This window comes from Momordica charantia (genome assembly GCF_013281855.1).
Source record: "Momordica charantia cultivar OHB3-1 chromosome 7 unlocalized genomic scaffold, Mcharantia_2.0 BLBB01000007.1, whole genome shotgun sequence".
NCBI classification, from domain to species: domain Eukaryota; kingdom Viridiplantae; phylum Streptophyta; class Magnoliopsida; order Cucurbitales; family Cucurbitaceae; genus Momordica; species Momordica charantia.
The window spans coordinates 18,384,746-18,399,400 of record NW_028275165.1 but is presented as its reverse complement, the minus strand read 5'-3'; the positions used below and the strand labels follow the sequence as shown (position 1 = coordinate 18,399,400).

The 14,655-nt window shown below is 33.7% G+C and overlaps 2 protein-coding genes across 2 annotated transcripts; both read left to right on the top strand.

Annotated features, from left to right (window-relative positions):
* The first annotated feature begins 867 nt into the window (after nt 1–867).
* LOC148210487 (11S globulin subunit beta-like) lies at nt 868–2,849 on the top strand. The gene is made up of 3 exons (XM_088126532.1): nt 868–1,496; nt 1,594–2,031; nt 2,261–2,849. Exons 1-3 carry the CDS (start codon nt 915–917, stop codon nt 2,651–2,653), a joined length of 1,413 nt encoding a protein of 470 aa, XP_087982658.1. The 5' UTR covers nt 868–914; the 3' UTR covers nt 2,654–2,849.
* Nucleotides 2,850–8,530: 5,681 nt separating this feature from the next.
* Nucleotides 8,531–13,440, top strand: LOC111009562 (putative methyltransferase PMT3). The gene is made up of 8 exons (XM_022282678.2): nt 8,531–8,778; nt 9,775–10,132; nt 10,316–10,480; nt 10,602–10,784; nt 11,016–11,610; nt 12,220–12,332; nt 12,410–12,630; nt 12,748–13,440. The coding sequence occupies exons 2-8, from the start codon at nt 9,878–9,880 to the stop codon at nt 13,067–13,069; spliced, it is 1,854 nt and encodes a 617-aa protein (XP_022138370.1). The 5' UTR covers nt 8,531–8,778; nt 9,775–9,877; the 3' UTR covers nt 13,070–13,440.
* The last annotated feature ends 1,215 nt before the right edge of the window (nt 13,441–14,655 follow it).

Below are 14,655 nucleotides of genomic sequence, written 5' to 3'. Positions count from 1 at the left end.
TCACACACAATAAATCTAATTTTAAATAAGGGAGAGTGTCTATTGAATTGAAATAAATACATTTAGTAACAAATACAAAAAGTTATTGGTAATATTTTTTGTCCCCAGGAATGAGAGATTGCTTTGAAATCATCTCCTTATACCCAACTCTTGATGACATGTTTCTATGAGAATTAAACTGGATCGATACAATAAGTTATATTACATAACTCATTTTATAGTCCCATCATCAAATTAAAGAAATTCAATAATATTCTAACTTTACATAACTCATTTTAGACGTTGATTTCGATTTTTTTTTTATAATTACTTTGCATAACTCAAATTACCTTACACTTAGCTCACTGAAGAGTGGCCCTTGGAAACTACTGCTATTTTAAGTAAAGAGTGTGCTGGTGTTTTATTTTAGTTGTATTTATTTTCTATATAAAAAAAACTTGAAAATTAGAGAGGAGTCTTCGAATAGCATTGCTGGGCCGAAAGGCCCAACATTTTTGAAGGTGGGTTCATCACATATATCCACTTATTGGGCTGTCCAAGAGAGAGGACCAACCAGGCCCAGTACAGCCTATATATTATATATAAACAAAATTGAAAAACAAAAATGAATTTGAGTTACCTTTCGAAGTGGACAAAAATTGAGGTGGATCTTTGAGAGTCCGTGCTGAACGTCCGTGGCGGCTCGAATATGCAGTAGTCAGAAACGCCATGGCAACTGGTGCGTCTTTTCGAGAATCTCTCCACCACGTATTCTGCCACCACTTCATTATGTGTTTGAACCACCGGCGACGCCACATCCATTTGTCATCCGTCACCGCCCCACCGCTCCTCCGCCGCCCTCTTATAAATACTCCCCCACCTTCCTCTACGTTCCTCACACCAACAACAGAACCAGCATCCTTCTTTTCTCCGCCATGGCTCGCGCTTCTTTTCTTGCCTTCTTGTGTCTAGTCGTTTTCATTAATGTCTGCCTCGCCCAGATCGAGCAGATTCCTTGGGAATCCCAAGGAGGCGAAGCGGCGGATCAGCACCGATTCCACTCCCAGAGACCGTGTCGTCTCGACAATCTGAGGCCTCAAGAGCCCGTTCACCGGGTCCAGGCCGAGGCCGGTTTCACCGAGGTGTGGGACCAGACCAACGACCAGTTCCAGTGCGCCGGAGTTGGCATGATCCGCCATACAATCCGGCCGAGAGGTCTGCTTCTGCCTGGATACACTAACGCGCCCAAACTCATCTACGTCGTTCAAGGCTCCGGCATCCACGGCGTCGCGATCTCCGGCTGTCCGGAGACGTACCAGACGGATTTGAGAAGATCGCATGGGGGAGCGGCGTTCAGAGACCAGCACCAGAAGATCCGGCAGTTCAGGAAGGGATTCATCCTCGTCGTGCCGGCCGGAGTTTCTCACTGGATCTTTAATCGCGGACAATCCGACCTGGTTTTGATCGAGTTCGTCGACAGCCGCAATGTCGCCAATCAAATCGATCCTTACCTCAGAGTAAGTTTAACAAAAAACTAAGTATTATGATTGAATTTGCTTACTGTTTTGAAAGAGGAGTTCTGAGATGATTGTGCGGTGGTTATTTTTTTTTCAGAAATTCTTCCTCGCCGGAAGTCCACAACTAATTGAAAGAGGCGCCTGGGAAGGAGAGAGCCGACGAGGAGGAAATGTGTTCAGAGGATTTGCAGACGATCTTCTGGAACAAGCTTTCAAAATCGACCACGAATTGGTCAGGAAGATTAAGGGAGAAAACGACGAGAGGGACAGAATCGTCCAAGCCAACGAAGATTTCGAGGCGCTTCTTCCGGAGTCTGATGAACAAGAGAGAGAACGCGAAAGACACATGCAATCAGAATCAGAAAATGGCATAGAAGAAACCATATGCACGCTCCGATTGAAGCACGACATCGACCGATCTGAACGCGCCGACATCTTCAACCCACGCGGCGGCCGCATCTCCACCGCCAACTACCACAACCTCCCCGTCCTCCGCCAAGTCCGCCTCAGCGCCGAACGTGGAGTCCTCTACAGCGTAAGCAGAGTTCAATTTTTACTCTAAAATCTCTCCCTGATTTCTTCAAAACTCCAATTTCAAAAACCCTAACAACATTTATTTCTCCCAATCTCCAATTACGAAAAACCCTAACAGCGCTATTTCCATGAAATCTCCCATTTCAGAAACCCTGACAATGCTAATTTCTTCAAATCTCCAATTTCGAAAAACCCTCACACTGCTAATTTGTTCAAAATCTCCACCGCAGAACGCGATGCTGGCACCGCACTATTCCGTGAACAGCCACACAGTGATCTACGCCACCAGAGGCAGAGCCCGGGTGCAAGTGGTCGACAACTTCGGGCGCTCGGTGTTCGACGGCGATCTTCAGGAAGGGCAGGTACTGATGATTCCACAGAACTTCGTGGTGCTGAAAAAGGCCGGCGATCGAGGATTCGAGTGGATAGCATTCAAGACGAACGACAACGCGATCACGAACTTGCTGGCCGGACGGTTGTCGCAGATGAGGTCGCTGCCGTTGGGCGTTCTGATGAACTCGTACCGGATTTCGATGGAGGAGGCGCAGCAGCTGAAGTACGCGCGCCAGGAGCTGAGGGTGCTGAGCCCGGGGAGGTTGTCGCAGCCGGGAAGAAGAGACTGAATGAATGAAGGAGAAGAGGCTGGCAGAAGGAGTAATGGCAATATAATGGAAATATGTAGTAAGTGGAATTTAGGGAATAAAGAGCGAGCTTTCAGGTGCCGCCGCCGTCGAGAGCTTGTAACCGGCCGGAAAAAATGGAGAATCTCTCAGAGAAACTGAGCTTTAATAATAAAATAATAATAATATTTGCCTTGTTTCTTCTGCTTCACGCTTTAACTTCAAATTCAAATTCCATGCTCCGCGGGCTTTCTTCGATATTCTCTTTGATTAAGGATATATTTTTTAAAATATTATTAATTTTAAAACTTATTTTTAAAATGAAAAATAACTTTCAATAAGCAAAATAATGCTTAAGCTATAGTCTAGGTTTCAACTCCCAATATTCTAATCTTTTTTATTTCTTTAGCAAATAGAATGTTATATTACCATTATTTTTTCCTTTTAAATAAGTTTTAATTTAAACAAATGGTACTTAATTGAAATGTATCCTCTCCTTTGAATAAATAATATTTATTAAAATCTTCTTAAAATCATCTTCAAAAAAAAAAACCTCCTTAAAATATTTTTAAAAATCTCTCAATTAGTACTTATTGAATCTCCTTAAAATCATCTTAAAAAAAGCTCCCTAAAATCTTTTTAAAAATCTCTCTTCTCTCTTCTATATTGTATATTTTTTTTCCGTTTAAGTATTACTTATTAAAATAAAAATATATCATTTTTTAATAGTAGTTATTTTATTTTAGGAGGGAGGAGAGGAATTATTTTATAGTAATTACTAACATTTTATAGTAACTATTGTTTATTATAAAAAATTGAAACTTTTTCGATAGTAATTATTTTATTTGGAGAGAAGATAGATTTTAATAAGTAACCATTTATTTCAATTTATACTTATTTAAAAGAGGAAAAATTGCAACATAACATTCTATTTGTTGAGAACATTAGATTCAAATTGGAAAGTTGAATCTATAGCCCCATACATATTGATATAGGTCTTTGTTTAAAATATCACATATGAACATTATTTTTTAAATAAGTTTGAAAGTTATGAGGATTGAAATGATTTGGAATTTCTAATTTTGTTTTGGAACATAATTAATTCTTAGATTTTAGATTTTAAATTTTAAATTTTGTTTGCAATTATACCCTTAAAAGTTATAATTATATATATGTCCTGCCCCTCTTTCCTTCCTGTAGCACCCCAGTTGCTAGCACAGAACTTAAAGATTTTTTTCTTAATTTCTTTTTCTTCGTGTTTTGGCTTCTTCAATTCGACCAGATCAAGATAAAATTGGAATTTAATGGGATATTTAGGTTATCAAAACTAGATTTTAATTTAATAAATCTGCCTATCAAACATTTGTTTTTCATTTTTACTCTTGTCAATTAACCAAATCGAGTCCAATAATCAATAATGTAACTTAAATTTTTGTATTTTTATGTCTAACATGTATATTCTAAATTAATTAAGTCGTAATAAGCACATTATATAATATTAGACATAAAATTGAAGTTTAATTATTAAGGTGCCATCCTTTTTTCAAAAATTTGACTTCAATTTTTAGAACGTTTACAAAAACTTTACGTCGGAATCAGGAGGAAGTTCATTTAAAAAAGTCATTTCTTTTATGATATATGTCAATTATCGTTTAACTATCCCTACGTTTTGACCTTAGAAAGTTAGTTTTGGAATCTATAGGAAGTTTTAATAAATAAGATACAGTCAAAATTCAATAATCGGATGAATATTTATGGTAGAGGGAAGACAGCTGTCGGCATATGTGAACTCTACATATTTGAGATCCATACCAACTTTAATTGACCTTTTTTATTTTTGAGAAAATTTTAATTGACACAAATTAATTCTCCATTTTACTTTCGTTGTCATTGCCGACGGAGTTTTTTTTTTTTTTCTTTCTTTTTCTTTTTCCTCCCAACAAATTATAAGATTGAGGGGGTGAAATTAAAAAATAAAAAATAAAAAAATCGTTAGTCATACGGGCGGATTGATATGTTAATGTTAGCAGACATATTGTTAACATTGGATTGAGGTATAGTATTGAAATGTTACATTGAAAATATCGACATGAAATATAAATAAGAGGCGATGAGTATGTTTTAAAATATTATAAAAATAAAAATTATTTAAATTGACAAATAAGCATTTTATCTTCATTCATAATATCTGATATTTTGTTGATAGTTTATAATACTTCGTCAATTTTTTTTTTTAATATATAATGAAAATATCGATTTCATACCTACGTCAATGAGTTCCGTATGAAAAAAGATCTGAATTTTAAATACTCTGGATTTAAGTATGTCAAATTTTGAGAAATTCGTTGGTTTAGTTGTAGTTATTTTTCTAATTTAGTTTAAACGTGTGTTAATTTTACAATTTGTTATAAGTTTAAGATTGATCATGTGAAGGAATTTATTTATTCGAAGTTAAAATTGTTTTACGAATCTAAATGTGAGATAAAAGAAAATGAGCTAAATAAAGGATCAAGAATCGTTTTAAATATTCTCTTAAAATCAAATGAACTCACAGTTATTTTGAATTATAATTGAAATAAAATTTGGATTGATTCTTGCTCGATGATGATTTTATTTTTAATTTTATGTTTTTAAAAATGATTCCCGACACATAATTTCTTTTAGTTTTTTTTTCTTTTTTTTCATCTCTTTAAAACACAATTAAACTAGTCAAATAAAAAAAAGAAACAAATAGAAGCTTTTTAAAATTCTTTTTGTATTCTAAACAATTAGACTTAAATTTTGAAAGCATCCTAAGATTAAAAAACCACAAGTTAAATAGTGTTTATAATTTAAATAAAAATGGTTATTGAAAAATGTCTAACTTATAAATTTGGTAATTGAATTCATAAGTTTGTCTATTTTTTTATTCATCTTTTTTTTTTGTCATTGGATTTAATATGTAGTTTCAATTTTGTACTATTAAATCACTATGTTAAATTTTGCTGCGTTAACAATTATGCTACAACTTTCAAATCTACTTGAAACTAACCTTCCATGTAATTCTTTAGTGATATAATTAACGTTGACGAGAAAAGTACTAAATTGATGTAGTTAATCATAGAGACTTATTAAACACAAAACTAAAAATTTTAGTGACTTGTTAAAGACCTTTTAAAGTACATGTACCAAATAAACAAAAACCATAAAATTTCAAGAACCTATTAAACATTCAAAAGACTTAGATACAAAACTTTTAAAAGTCTAAATGACCAAATTTATAGTTTAATGAAAAAATTATTATTAAATATTAAAATACATTTTTTGTCTCTAAAATTTGGATTTGATTTCTATTTGGTCCATAAGTTTAAAAAATATCACTTTTAGTTCCTAAGATTTAAATTTAGTTTATATTTGGTCCATAAATGTTCAAAATGACATATTTGGTCATTGAAGTTTTAATTTAGTTTTTAAATTGGACCTTGAGATTTGAGTTTGAGTTTTTTATTAATCACTCAAGTTTGGGTTTTATTTTTAATTTATCTATAAATTGAGTCGACCATTAGTTGACCTAACAAAATATAATAATGTGACGGCTAACGTATGTTTATTAGACAAAAGAGAACGAAGAATGTAGTTAGATTAACTAGTGGTATGGCCAAATCATGTTACTTTTGAAATTTCAATGACCAAATTGAAACTAAAATTAAATCTTATCAACAAAAAATGATAGATTTTTAAACTCAATCACGAAATAGAAACTAAGTACAAATCTCATAGAATAAAAATAATAATAATAAATTAAATAAATATATTTTGCGACATTTAAATTTATCAAATACAGAATAGAGATTAGAGAATGGAATACTACAAAATCCAACTGTAAAGCAACGATAAAGGAGAAATAAAGGAAAGCGACTCATTAGACACAATCTGCCGAAATTTGACAGCACAATTAATTAATTAATTCTCTTTTTGAAAAGAGAAAAACAAATTTAACCGTGCTGTTAAAAATTTAAAAAGAAAAACATTATAAATAATATCCTCGTACTATTTTTTTTAATCAAAGGAATATCCTCGTACTTTATTTACGTGATGCTGTTTTTAATTTTTTTTTAAATTTTTTTATAAGTTATAAACTTTTAAGACTTAAAAAAATTGTATATTTAATGTCAATATTTGTATGGGAATGTGAAACTTTTGTCTTTTTCTTTTTCTTCTTTTTAAAAAATAATATATAGAGAGAGATGTTTTTTAAAATTAAAAAAACTGATTATGATATCAAGCAACCGTTGTATTAAAAAATCATGAGCAAAAATTTAAATGATTGTCCAACAACATTCTTTTAGGTAAATATCTATCATTTCTATTAGTGGGTGTTAAAACATGGTTGTCAACTTGGAGAAAGAATTAATCCATTTATGGGATAAAACAAAAACCACAAAAGAGAAAAAAAAAAAACTTCAATCAATTTTTCAAACATTTTGGGAAGGAATTATGAATTTTCTTCGGCTAAGGTGAAGCATTTTGCAGTTTTGTTTATGAAAACTGTTATCCTAGTAGTCGAAATTCTAAAAACAATATTAATAAAATTTTAAAATGTAGAATTACATTATACATGTAATTATAAACTCATTTTATTTTTTTTTAAAATTAAAACAGGTAAAATATAATATATTGTAATAAATTATATAACATTGTAAAATAATAATTATACCAAATTTATAACAAAAATATTAATAAATTAATTATATTTTAAATTAAACTAAATATTTAGTTGGTAATTATTAATAGTTTGCAAATATATCCTAAATCGATAGACAATTCTTTTAAATTGAGATTCAATTTACAAATCTGTCACCAAACACGTATATTAAAACAAATTCTAATTTCCATTAAATCATTTGTTTTCATATTTATGTTTTATGTCACCAAACACTCTATTCTTAGTCTAAAATGATGCTATCTCAGTAAACATCAAACCAAATAACTTCACTATCGGCAACGTTCAACATATAAAAATATTAAAAACACAAGACATCAAATTAAAATTTTTTAGACAATGAAGGCTAAACCCAAAGAAAAAAACAATATAGGGTAACATCCGTATTTTTCGTTTACAATTTTGTAAGAAACGTAAATATTCTGTAGCTGTTCATATTTTTCGTTTCTTATTTTTTAAATCACATTTTAAAAAATGTGTAGAAATTTCTTTCTCGGTTTTTAAATCACGTTTTCAAAACTGTACACAAATTTTGGATTATAGTTTATGATTCTCATTTCCTATTTCTTCAAAACATAAATAAAACCATCATTTTATAATACTTATGCATAATAAATGTTTGAAATAAATGAAAGGTAAAAACTTTCAATATTTAATTTAAGAAATTAATCTTCACATAAACTTTTTATTTTTAAAGTTCAGAATGGAGAGCCCAATAAACCATAATCGATTATTTCTGTTTTCCAAATAAAAATAAAAAACAATAAACAATAAATAATTACTGTACCAAAATAAAAAAAATAAAAACCTTATCAAACAAACTCGACTAAAACATCTATTATTTTATTATTTTCTTTTTTCCACGTTACCACATCACAAATGAAGGGTGGTGATTTGAGCCAAAAAAACAAAAGGGTTAATCACAATTAACCCAAGTGATATAATTATTTAGCATCATAATTACTAATTAGTGGAGATAATCAATGATTTAATCTAGCAGTAGGATTGCGCTTGAATTTAGGAGCCAAAGGCAAAGCCGTGGGTGGGAGTTTAATTAAAATTAAATCTGAATATATATATATTTATTTATATTTACACACGATAACTATAAGGTAAATTAAACTTAAACCCTCGTCCATGGCGACGCAATCACTCTGTAAAAACATCACTCTCTCTCTCTCTCTCTCTCTCATCTCTCTGTGGCAGAGGCAGAGCACTGAGTACTTAAGACCAGGTCCTTCCCCAAATTAGTATAATCTCTGCATCATACCGAAACTCCTAGATCTGATTTCTCTTTCTGTCTCTCCGTCCTTCACATTCTTCTTCTTCTTCCTCTTCTCTCTCTCCTTCTCCTTCATTTCTGCTTCAATCAGTCACTGGACCAAGCTCTCGCCGTTTCCCGCATTCGCTTTCCGATCCGGTGCCAGTAAGATTCCGCGGCTGTATACTTGTTTTTCTTTGTTTTTCCGACTTTCGGTGATTTGGGTTTGTGTTTGCGGTGTGTTTTTGTTGGTTTTTTGGATCTCAATTGGTTTAGGTTTATGGATCTCGTTTGATTTGGATTTGGTGATTGGTTGGATTGGATGAGTTATTGATTGGCTATTCTTGATGCATTTATGGGCTGTGGGTGGGATTTTACTCTCGCGATTTTTTAGATCTGGGGATGGATTTGGTTGAGTGCACCGACACACATTGCTTTCGTCTCCTTCACTGTTTTAGTATTTTGATGTCGGTTTGGTGATGAGATGATCGTTTGAGCGTATCCGATGTTCAATTAGGTCGAATCTTGCGTTTGTTTCTTCTGTTCTTCTTACGCAAGTGTCGGTTCAATTTATCGTGTCTTCAGTTGCGTGAATGTACTGGATAGAGTCTCTCTCTCTCTCTCTTCTTCATGCGAACTTCAGCTGCAAAATCCTTGAATGCATATAAGAATGTTATGTGTTTTATTCCCTCCATTTTTTTTAGACTTGAAAGAAGATTTATTGCTCAAACTTACGTCATGGTGTTTGAGAATATCAGATTTGTTAACCCTTTATTTTCCGGGAACGGCTAATGACACTTATCACAAGTTAGAGTAATTAATCTATACCGACATTTTGGGCTAGAAGCTTCTCTAAGATAAAAAAGTTCAATTCTCTGCTGGTAGATAACGGATTGCAAGTCAAGTAATTAAATTCTGCATTTGAGTGCATTTTGACCTGGCATTTCGGCTTTTCTGAGGCGATAAATAAATTGAACTTTAAGTCAATTTCAATAATTTCAAGTAAAACAGGGTTACATATTTGTACTTTTTGCCTTTTCTTCTGTAGAGGAACCTCATGCTTTCATGACATTTTGGAGGCCGGACCTCTTATTCTCCAATCTACCCGATTCTTGCTTGTTTCGTGGTTTGCTATAAACTTATTGTCATTTTCTACTGTAGCTTCAGGAGGGGAGGTTATCCAGTTTCCCTTGAAGTGATACATGCAACATTGTTTTCATACTTGGGTCAAAGTATATAATTGAAAAACTTTAAAGCTTGATAAATGACGAGGGGAAGATCCGATGGAACACAGAAGAAGCGTTTAATCGCTACCATTTGTGTTGTGGCAATATTTCTTGGGTTTCTATATGCATATTATGGATCCATTTTTGGCAATCAAGACCGTGGTGCATTAGCTCTGCAGCGTGGCAGCAAATCCTTGAGCCATTTTTTGATGGGGAATGAAGACTCTGAAGAATCTTCAACTGCAGCTGAGCAGGAAGATGTGGAAGATGATGTCGTACCAAAAAGTTATCCTGTAAGTAACTGTCTTGACTCGTAGGTGCTAATAACAAACAACTCTCTTTTCTCAATAAATGCGAATAAAATATTCATTAGAGTTCATTTCCATTTTTGTTTTTAATTTTTGTTCAACTTCCAATATTTTGAGTCTTGATGTGATTTGAATAGCCCTCATGTAGTTTCTCTCCTTATCTCAAAGGTCTGTGATGACCGGCATTCGGAATTAATTCCCTGCTTAGACAGACATCTCATATATCAAATGAGATTGAAACTGGACCTTACTTTAATGGAACACTATGAAAGACACTGCCCACCACCAGAGAGGCGGTTCAATTGCCTGATTCCTCCTCCAGCAGGATATAAGGTAGCAATTTGGCAATTTGATAACAGTTAGCATCACCTGAAGGTTTTGCGTAATACCAACTGCATTATCTCAATCTATGGTTGGTTTCTAACTTTTACTTGTTAACAATGTATTGCTGCAGGTCCCAATTAAGTGGCCAAAGAGCAGAGATGAAGTGTGGAAAGCAAATATACCTCATACTCATCTCGCACATGAGAAATCTGATCAAAACTGGATGGTTGTCAAAGGTGAAAAGATTGTGTTCCCTGGAGGAGGTACTCATTTTCACTATGGAGCTGATAAGTACATTGCTTCAATTGCAAATGTGAGATTTCTGAACCCTTATTTATTGTCTAGAAACTATCTTGACTACAAAGTTTGCCTTTTGGACTTTGTTTCAAATGAGAAGTTTATTAAATGACTCAAATTTGCATGTTATTAGGGAATATCATGTTTTATCTATAACATTCATGGTTTTGACTCAAGTTTATGAGTTTATGTGCAAAATGCTTAACGAGCAATTGATTAAATGAAAATGTTGGCCTTCATCTTTCAGATGCTCAACTTTTCAAATGATAATCTAAATAATCGAGGAAGATTGCGTACCGTTCTTGATGTCGGTTGTGGTGTCGCAAGTTTTGGAGGATATCTTCTCGCTTCTGATATTATAGCAATGTCCTTAGCACCAAATGATGTTCACCAAAATCAAATTCAGTTTGCCTTGGAAAGAGGAATTCCTGCATACCTTGGTGTTTTAGGAACCAAGAGGCTCCCTTACCCAAGCAGATCTTTTGAACTTGCACACTGTTCTCGTTGTCGTATAGATTGGCTTCAGAGAGACGGGATTCTTCTTCTTGAGCTAGATAGATTACTTAGACCTGGAGGTTATTTTGCTTATTCATCACCAGAAGCATATGCACAGGATGAAGAGGATCTCAGAATATGGAGAGAAATGAGTAACCTTGTGAGTCGTATGTGTTGGAGAATTGCTGCAAAGAGGAATCAGACTGTGATTTGGCAAAAACCTCTAACAAATGAGTGTTATCTACAAAGAGAACCTGGGACTCGTCCCCCTCTCTGCCGATCTGATGATGATCCTGATGCTGTTTGGGGTGTGCAGATGGAAGCTTGTATCACTCCTTACTCTGACCGTAAGTCCCTTATTGATAAACTGGCTTGATTTAGATTTTTGTTTTCCTACCACTAAATGCATCATTTTTCTTAGAGAAATTTTACCGCATAGCATAAAATAATATGCAACTTTTCTTTTTCTTTCAAATATAGCATAAGTGTGACTTTTCTTTTTGTGTTTTATAATTACATTTGAGTTTGATTGTGCTATTTTTTAAAAATTAATATTTATTTTATGCTATTTATGTGAATACTTTATTTTTATTATTATAAGTACCTCTATTGAACTTGCTAACTTGGAGTACTAACCATGTGCCGCTGCTTCGCCAATGGAAATTATTTAATTTGTTGGGTTTAAAGCTATGTGGCATAGAGCATATGACATTCTTCGGTTAATGATTTTTAGCATATATTAGCAGCCTGCTACTTGCTTTGAACGAAGTGGAACTGGTTTCTCCTGCTTTCTTTGTTACAAAGTATGTAGTGAGATTTCCATTGTGCTACTCGCATATGCTGACATGTATCACACCCTATTGCCAGTTAACTATATTGGCATGCTAAATTTTAACGTTCATTTTGGGTTCAATCCATATGCTTGCTCAGTGATCACATTGGATTTGTCGATGCAGATGATCATAAAGCCAAGGGCAGTGGATTGGCTCCTTGGCCAGCTCGATTAACTTCACCTCCTCCACGACTTCAGGATTTTGGCTATTCAACTGAAATGTTTGAAAAAGACATGGTAATTTATGACCTGGGTAAATTTGGCTAATTGAAATCTGGATGAACGAATAACTAAACTTTATCGTCTTGTTGCAGGAAAGTTGGCGGCGTAGAGTCGAGAGTTACTGGAATCTAATGAGTCCAAAGATCGAAGCGGATACTGTTAGGAACGTGATGGACATGAAGGCATATATGGGATCATTTGGAGCTGCTCTGAAGGACAAGAAGGTTTGGGTGATGAATGTTGTTCCAGAAGATGGACCGAATACTCTGAAGTTGATATATGACCGAGGCCTCATAGGCACTACTCATAACTGGTAATGCAACTGAAAAATGCACATTCTTATCCTCAAGGTTTCAAGGAATTGCGGAATGTAATTTTAGTTTCCATCAAATTAGTATGTTCAAAGTTTCTCTTGATATGCTTTTACCAGGTGCGAAGCCTTCTCAACATATCCTCGTACATACGATCTGCTCCATGCATGGACCGTCTTCTCCGACATCGAGAAGAAAGAATGTAGCGTAGAGGACCTGTTGCTCGAGGTGGACCGCATACTCAGACCCACAGGTTTTATCATTATCAAGGACAAGCAATCTGTTGTAGATTTGATAAAGAAGTACCTACCTGCATTGCACTGGGAAACAGTGGCTCACGCCGACGCCAACTCGGATTCTGATTTGGAGAGTGACGAAGTCGTGTTTATCATCCAGAAGAAACTGTGGCTGACAAGCGAGAGTGTCAGGGATTCAGAATAAGACCAAAAGAACCGTCTTCTTTACAATTCCCTGTTGCTGTTAAATTTTCCGGCGCCCATCGCCGCCCAGAGGGATCAGATGACCAGCAAGCAAGTCAAGAGCAGAGATGCCAGTAAAAATGGTTCCTTCTGTTCATTAACGAGATATTTCACATTTCTATTTATTTACTCGTGTAATGCTTTAATTGATAATCCATAGAGGATGGATATTCTTCATATTTTTTCCCCCTTTTGCTGTCTGTTTTGGGCCATTGTCTCTAGTCTGCCTAAGTTATTTGATTATTAATTGAAGAATGGAAGATTTGGCCTGAAGGTCATAGGAATATATAACTCTTTCTTCAGTGATATATAAGCTTATTTTCTCTCCTTTAATGTTCTTGCAATGCCATAGCTGTTATACATTTACAAAATGTTGAAAACAGAGCCAAATGGGCTCTCAATTCTGTGTTATTAATGAATAATTTGCCTGTTTTGGGAAAGGTGATGTAGAAGAAGAAGAAAATATGTGGAAGAATGAATGAAGTGAGTTGTAAAAGGTGACCGACGTGCCTTTATTAGAAGTTTGACGATTTGTGAGGCTGTCACATCTGCCCAAAACGCGTTTGCACATTATGGTATCATTTTCCTGTGGACCTTTCTGTTTTCTTTTTCCTTTTTTGTGGCCTTGGTTGGGAGTCAATTCTGGATATTGATTCCAAAACTTGTTGGTGGATACACAGATTTGAATCCCGATCTCGGGAGTTTCACTCTTTTGAGACCCTTGTCAAAATAGCCTATCTGAAGAGTTGAATGGATTAAAACATGTATGATGAATTTGAATCTTTATCTGTACATATAGTAGTAATACAAAAGAAATCCATGTCAAAATATATTTTTTTAAGGCTTTGAATGATATATTTTAATTTCTCTTAGACTTTTAAATTAGCCGAATTTTGAAAGTAGCTTTAAATACTTGTTTATGTGGATATTTATTGATCATGTGATTGAAACGGAAAAAAAAAAGATATGCTGATGGATGAGATTGATTCTAAGGACTTATTTGATAACATTTATGTTTCTTATTTCTAGTTTATCATTCACAGAAACTTATGCGTTCGGTAAATTTGTTTCGTTTCTCATAAACTTTTCCAAGAAACAGTAAATAGAAACATTATCAAAAGAGCATAATAGAAACTTGGTATTTTGTTCCTAAACTTTCAATTTTGTATCTAATAAATCTATAAAATAAAAAAAAATGTCTAAATATGTTCTTAAACGAATACTTCCTAAAGGTTATGAATCAAACTAAGACTTTTAAAGTTCAACAATCTATTAAATATGACTTTAAAAATTTACAGACCAAACTTATAATTTAACCTTTATCGAAATATAATACAATTAAAGTTTAAGGATTTATCATCACAAATTAACCCAATAAAAAGAAAGTAAAGAAATTTCGTAAGAATAAATTCAAACCACGTAATAGTCACCTAGTTTCGTGACAACAAAATGTCGTAGACGCTTGTAACATTAAAAAAAAAAGTAAAATATAATTAAAACTTAAAAGCAAATATAATCCATGTGTTGATGGGGAGTTGCCTTCAGCAA

What these genes read in the sequence shown, in the direction of transcription:
- LOC111009562 (XM_022282678.2), top strand. Translation starts at nt 9,878, where the DNA reads ATGACGAGGGGAAGATCCGATGGAACACAGAAGAAGCGTTTAATCGCT. An exon ending in TCGTACCAAAAAGTTATCCT is followed by an intron (nt 10,133 to 10,315) that starts GTAAGTAACTGT and finishes CTTATCTCAAAG; the next exon opens with GTCTGTGATGACCGGCATTC. An exon ending in ATAGGCACTACTCATAACTG is followed by an intron (nt 12,631 to 12,747) that starts GTAATGCAACTG and finishes TGCTTTTACCAG; the next exon opens with GTGCGAAGCCTTCTCAACAT.
- LOC148210487 (XM_088126532.1), top strand. Translation starts at nt 915, where the DNA reads ATGGCTCGCGCTTCTTTTCTTGCCTTCTTGTGTCTAGTCGTTTTCATT. An exon ending in AAATCGATCCTTACCTCAGA is followed by an intron (nt 1,497 to 1,593) that starts GTAAGTTTAACA and finishes TTTTTTTTTCAG; the next exon opens with AAATTCTTCCTCGCCGGAAG. An exon ending in AACGTGGAGTCCTCTACAGC is followed by an intron (nt 2,032 to 2,260) that starts GTAAGCAGAGTT and finishes TCTCCACCGCAG; the next exon opens with AACGCGATGCTGGCACCGCA.